Consider the following 6,314-nt stretch of genomic DNA (forward strand, 5'->3'; position numbering starts at 1 on the left):
TGCTGTGTGGAGGGCAGGAGCATTGGCAGGGAACTGGATCCAGATGCCAACACCATAGGAGGCGCCTGAACCTGCTGAGCCGCAGCACAGGGCCCTGTCATTAAGCTTTAATGTGTGTTATTGAAAGAGCAATTAGAGATTACAATATTGGGTTATAGAACTGGTGGCATACTGACAATGATCTGTGACACTGAGAAATGTGAATTTATCTGGAAATGAGTCTTTGCAGACCTAAAAATAAGACCTCCACATGAGGGTAAGCCCTAGACCCAGGGGCCAGTGTCCTCGCAAGACCGAGCAAAATCAACCCACAGACACGCCACGGGGGAGGGGAGGCCCTGAGCAGAGACACGGAGGGAGGCACAAGCACCCCCGGTAACGAGACCAGCGGCTCGGGAAAGGGCTGAAGGCGGGGAAACTGAGGCAGAGAGACGAGACGTGCTGCATGGGCGGGGAGGACTCAGCTCGCCGTCCAACCCCTCAGGCGTCTCCATACACCTTGCCACCCAGCCTTTTCATTCAGTACACGTGCTTGTCTCAAACGGGAAAATAACGACTTCATATCTAAAGTTTACCAGGCGTGAGGATTTACTTCTAATGAGATGCCATGCCCATACAAGACCACACCCCCCTCTCCCCAAGTTCATAAACTAACGCTTAGGAAAAGTGGACCTTTTGTTCCTTCACTTTACAGAGAAGAAAGCAGCAGCTCAGGTGCAGAGGGGCGTCTCCCAGACTAAACGATGGCGCGAACACCGCTCCAGCTCCTACTCGGCTGCGTTTAATCTTCTGCAGCAAATCCACCCGCAATCTTTTCCCCAACTCAAAGCAAGTTGCGAAAGTTTTGTATTAAGGAGAGCATGGGCACGCTGCAGGGAGCGCCGGTGGCCACCAGGGGGAGCGCGCCCCGGAGCGCCCTCCCTCTGCCAGGGGTGGGGCCCACTCGGGCTGTGCGCAGGCGCATTAAGAGAGGCGGCCCGGCGCCGTCCCGAGCGAAGGGCAAGACGGTGGCCGAGAAGCGCGCGGCGGCGGACGGTGGCCGGCATGGAGCACCTGGAACGCTGCGCTTGGTTCCTGCGGGGCACGCTGGTACGGGCGGCCGTGAGGCGCTACCTGCCCTTGGCGCTCGTGGTTTCCATGGTGGCGGGCTCCTTCGTGAAGGAGTTCTCCCCGCTGCCCGAGAGCTACCTCAGCAACAAGCGCAACGTCCTGAACGTGTGAGTGTACCCCGGTGTCCCTCCGCGCGTCAGGGCGCCCCGCCGCCGCCGCCTGATCCCGGGGAGGTGGCTGGAAGCCGTGGCAGCAGGGAGGGCGACCGAGGGACCCGGGGCAGCGGCTGTCACTCGCAGGTCGTGGGGGCCGGCGGAGACAGTGACAGGTGGGAGCGAGTGTGTGTGTGTGTGTGTGTGTGTGTGTGTGTGTGTGTGTGTGGCGGGGTGGGGTCAGGGTGTGTCCGGAGTTGGCACCTGCCTTTTTGGAGAGATGGCAGCACCTCCTCGGTCTGCAGACCCCCCACCCAGGCGTTGACCTTTCCCCCTGGGCCTCCTTGGACCTTCCCAGCCAAGTGCATGGCCAACCCCTGCAGAGCCGTCTCCCCCCCGGGCTTTGGGGACGTGGTAACTCCACCCACTCGGGCCTTTTCGAAAAACTAGATCATAGGTTGGTTGCACAAACACTGTTGCAACAGTTAAGGGACTTTCGGGAAGGTAAAACTACTTCTCTGGTAGGTGTGAACCCCATTGGGTGCCTCCGGCCCCTGGGCCCAGCTTATCTCGGTAACACCCTAATACCCCGGGGGTGTCTCTCCCAGGCAGCTGCCACAGGCTTGGCTGGGGCAGGATACAGGTTATGCCAGGCAGCCCTTGAATGCCCGGCTAGGCCAGGGATCTCCTGCCCTCAGTCCACTTGCTGCTCTAACACACCCCGAGTGCTGGCCTAAAAGAACAGACTGGAAATCGCAGTACCCCACGGGGGAGAGGAGCTTGTTGCCCCTGGCCCCCCAGGGCCGCCCCCTTTTGTGGGCACGTGGCAGGTGAGTCTGGCCCGGGGAGCTGGGAGCTCCAGCAGCCTGGCACAGGGGCTGGTGTTGTTTGGGGTAGCTGTGAGTCTAGCCTTTGTTTCTGATCTGTTGCCAACTCCTTGCAGGGGGACTAGGGAGTCACTGCACCTGGAGTGAGGGCTTTGAACCTGGGTCGGCCACGGGAAGGCAAGTTCTAAGATGGTTTTGGCTGCCGAGGACCGTGGGATGGTAGCCAGGGCTTGGGGCCAGCCAGGTTGGTGTCAGCTGCGCCTGCCTGGCTGACAGGGTGTGACCTCAGATCCCCTGTGTGTATAGTGGGGTGAACAGAGCCTTCGTCTCAGAATGACCAGTGGGGCAGGAGAGAAAGCTCTGGGCGTTCAGTTTCTTTTACTTTGCTGAGCTGGTAGCAGAGTGGTCAGCATGGCCGACCCCGGATTTGAACCCCGGCTGTACCACTGCCAGCCTTCGAGGGCAGGACACTTCTCCATGCCTCGGTTCCTTACCTGTAAAGTGAGGAGTGTGACTATGTGCTTCTCCCACCCTCGCCCTGGGCATCGTGGAAGGGGCGCCCAGGTGGTACCCCAGAGATTCTCTCTGCCTCTGTCGGAGTAGCCTCGGGTGGGCAGCTTGCGTGGCCACCCTTCACCTGCGCTCTCCTCCCCCGTCAGGTACTTTGTCAAACTGGCCTGGGCCTGGACGTTCTGCCTCCTTTTGCCTTTCATTGCCCTCACCAACTACCTCCTGACGGGCCAGGCCAGCCTCGTCGTGCGGCGGCTGAGCACCCTGCTGGTGGGTACGGCCATCTGGTACGTCTGCACGGCCCTCTTCTCTTGCATCGAACACTACACTGGCAGCTGCTACCAGTCCCCGGCCCTGGACGGGCTCCGGAAGGGGATCCAGAGTAAGCCGCAGTGCCAGCAGGAGGGAGGCTTCTGGCACGGCTTCGACATCTCCGGCCACTCCTTCCTGCTGGCCTTCTGTGCCCTCATGATCGTGGAAGAGATGGCCGTGTTGCACGCGGTGAGGACAGAGCGGAGCCACTTCTTGCACATGCTTGTCACCACCTTGGTGGTGGCCCTGGGCTTCCTGACCTGTGTGTGGCTGTGGATGTTCCTGTGCACGGCAGTGTATTTCCATGACTTCTCCCAGAAGTTGTTTGGCACCATGTTCGGCTTGCTGGGCTGGTACGGGACATACAGGTTTTGGTACCAGAAGCCCTTTTCACCGGGACTCCCGCCTCAGAGCTCTAGCTTGAACGTGAAGCAAGACGGTTACAAGAAGTGAGATGGGAGCGGGCGAGGGGGGCGGCAGGGAACAACAGGGCAAGACTGGCATGGTTTTCACTTCCTTGGTTTGGTTGTCAGCGGAGTTCCTGGTCTTGCTGCTCCCGGGCAGTTTTGGGGGCTGGTGGTGGAGTGTGGAGAGCTACCCTTGGCCATGTTGCCTGGGTCCTGAGCACCCTGCTTCCCAGCCAGACACTCCTGGTCCCGGGCAAGACCTGACCGTGGCCCGGGATGCCCCCTTTTTGTCTCCAGCACAGAGAGCTGAGGCTCAGCAGGAAGGACCTCCATGAGTGGCTGAAGGGGAAAGGGCAGCGTCCATCGGAGTCCTGAGCTGCTGGTGCCCCGATGCCCGGCGTCCTTCAGTATGAAGGGCCCTCGTGGTCCGAGGGAACAGCACCTCCCTCCGGTCGGTCTGCGGGCACTTTGGTTCCCAGCTGGCTTCTTCATACAGCACCCTCATGCCTGAAAGCCAACCCCTGGTTGTAGCGTTTGTTCCCGCCCTCTTGCCACTGGCTTGCGGGCTGTGAGCCCCCAACCAAAATGTGCCCTTAAAATTGCCGTGCCTCTGCCACTGAACACTAGACGATTCCCCATGTGACGGAAAGCAACGTTTCCCCTCCAGGTTGGCTGTTCTTATATGGCCCTTTTTGGAACAACAATTTATCTTGTCCCCTCCTCTTCTGCCCGTAAGTTAAGTGAGCACTTTATAGTTTTAACAAGCCTACGTTTCTCCATTAACAGAGTCCTAGGAGGGCAAGTCGCAGCCCCTGGGCCCTGCGTTGGCACATGTAGCTGGTTTTGAGGGTCTATTTTAGAACACTAATTTGCTTTTTATAAACCTGGCTCTTGGCTCACAGTATTAAATTCCACCTTGTGCAGTTGCTTTCTCTGTGAAGAACAAAATGAGAAAACTGGAAAGCATTGTTCTCATTGTAATTGGGTGGATCTAGGCTGAGCCTGAGCAGCTGCAGGAGACACTTGTTTAGACACAAGCTTTCTTAGCTACATACCCTGGTCTGGGCCAGGTGTTGATGGTGCTGCTGTGGGCCCAAGGCGTTTTCAAGATTTGAATTGATTCCTCAGTGTGAGGTGCTGTGCCCCCAGCCGCAGGAAGCCGGCCTGTTCGCACAGGCATCCCTGTGGCAAAAACAGCTTTGGCCATAGCTGCTGCTTACAAGACAAGGCAAAGCCTGGGCCTGTCCCCCTGCCCTTGGCATGAACTGACCTTGGCTTTCCCCTGTGCCGCTCTTGTCAGCGTCCACCTTAGCCATCCGGTGGCCTTGGCTGGGAGAACGCTGGCAGGGGTGGGAATCCTGCCGCCTCCAACTGGCAGAGGCACAGCTCACACCCTGGGACCCGGCACCTCCTCATTTCTCTTGGTCCAAGTCTGCTCCTTGAACTTCCCAACACAGGATGCCTCCCTGGCACCCTCCCTCCCAACAGGCCTGGTGACATAACTGATTCACACTACACGTAACTGGCCCAAGTTAAGCTTGTCAGGAGCTTGAGGGCAAGTCTTCAGGGCAATTTATATATACAGATCACATACATATCTAAAAAGGTATATTTAAAATACATGTTTTATATCCCACCCAGCTATAGGTGAGCTTTATCCTTCCAAACATAAGGCTGACAGTATTGTACCCAGAGAGAAACAAACACAGACACTGAGAATGTAGGGCAGGGCAGAGACTGGGGTGGGAGGGCCGGTGGGGCAGGGGCCCGGGAGAGGGGCCTGGGAGAGGGGCCTGCTGGCATCCTCTCCTGTGTCTTTTGGTCGGTCCCACAGGAGAAGGAGCACCCAGAAGCTCGCTAGTCACGCTCCATTCCAGACACATTGCCAAGTGGCCGTGACTCTGGCTTGGCACCAAGTGGGCATGGAGGAGCATTCGGCTCCCACCACTTGCTAGTTCTCGGCCCCTCTTTTCTCAGCTTTCCCTCAGGAACTCCCTGTGAGGCAGCCCCGCAGAGGCAGAGCAGTGAGTAGGGGGCTCAGGCAAGCAGGCCTCAGCCCAGCACCTGGCAGGATGAGGCTGCGGGCAAGCCTCCTGGTCCTCTGCCAGATGTGGAGGGTCTTGTAAGGCACACGAAGAGTGACGCATGTGGCAGTTGCCTCATTGCCCAGTTCTTGACAGAGCCTTCTGGTCATCCTGGCTTTTGAAGAGAAGCCTGAGACATGAGCTTCTCCGGGATGGTGGAGCCCTGGGTTTCCCATGGCGTGGTTTGATGAGAGTATGCTGTCCCAGCTACTGAGTTGGGGGTTGCGGGGGACCTCAGCAGTCCCAGAGCCCTGACCCCTGCCGTGGCTTGTCCCTCCCTGCGTTGAGGTTCGGTCCCTGGCACCTTGTTTCCCGTGGTGTCTGTCCTTGTCTGGGTACCAGATTGTGTTTGGAGATGGCTCTTGTTGCTGCTATGTACACAGATGTCATATGTGTGTAAACAAGCACATGGAAATAAACTGGAGATAATGAGCCCTCACATGCCAGCGCCTTGTGTGTTCCTTTCCGATGCCCTTCGGAGAGCCAGGGCCCAGGAACCCCCAAACTCTAGGGTACCTTGTGCATGTATGTGTAGGGCCTTCTGGGGCTGTTGTTAACTATTTCCTTCCTAAGCCCTGGGTGGCAGTGGCCGTTCAGTCACATCTTTCCTAGCCAGGCTGCCTTCTTCCCTCTGCATTTTACAGACCTGAAGTCTGGAGGCAGACAGAGGAGCCGTGTTCTTGGTGTAAGTGGGGGTTGGCCTCCTGGAGGGAGCTCTGCAGAGCAGGTCCCCAAGTTCCCCCAGGTGAGGTCATCTTTGCAGGTGCTTTGCAGTCCCCAGGTGGCCACCTCCTGGGCTTTTCTGGGTCACACTGATGTCTCCCAGAAGCTCCGTGTGGCTCCTGGGAGTACAATCTCCTTTTGTGACAAAATTCCCCAGTCCAGATTCCTGTGGAGGCAGTTAACTCTTCTTGGCTTCACACTGGGAGCCTGCAGTAAGCCACATGCAGGCTGTGGTTCAAAGTTGCGTCC

The 6,314-nt window shown here is 57.9% G+C and overlaps 1 protein-coding gene across 1 annotated transcript; it reads left to right on the forward strand.

The window, feature by feature from the left end:
• Positions 1-1,020: 1,020 nt before the first annotated feature.
• FITM2 (fat storage inducing transmembrane protein 2) lies at positions 1,021-5,780 on the forward strand. Its single transcript, XM_040981442.1, has 2 exons — positions 1,021-1,217; positions 2,689-5,780. Exons 1-2 carry the CDS (start codon positions 1,045-1,047, stop codon positions 3,302-3,304), a joined length of 789 nt encoding a protein of 262 aa, XP_040837376.1. The 5' UTR covers positions 1,021-1,044; the 3' UTR covers positions 3,305-5,780.
• Positions 5,781-6,314: the final 534 nt, after the last annotated feature.

The sequence above is a fragment of the Ochotona curzoniae genome, unplaced genomic scaffold, assembly GCF_017591425.1.
Source record: "Ochotona curzoniae isolate NIBS_2020 unplaced genomic scaffold, NIBS_Ocur_1.0 contig_3520, whole genome shotgun sequence".
In the NCBI taxonomy this organism is placed as follows: Eukaryota; Metazoa; Chordata; class Mammalia; order Lagomorpha; family Ochotonidae; genus Ochotona; species Ochotona curzoniae.

Coding starts and splice junctions, on each gene's coding strand:
- FITM2 (XM_040981442.1), top strand. CDS start 1,045: ATGGAGCACCTGGAACGCTGCGCTTGGTTCCTGCGGGGCACGCTGGTA. Junction 1,218..2,688: donor AAGCGCAACGTCCTGAACGT/GTGAGTGTACCC, acceptor CTCCCCCGTCAG/GTACTTTGTCAAACTGGCCT.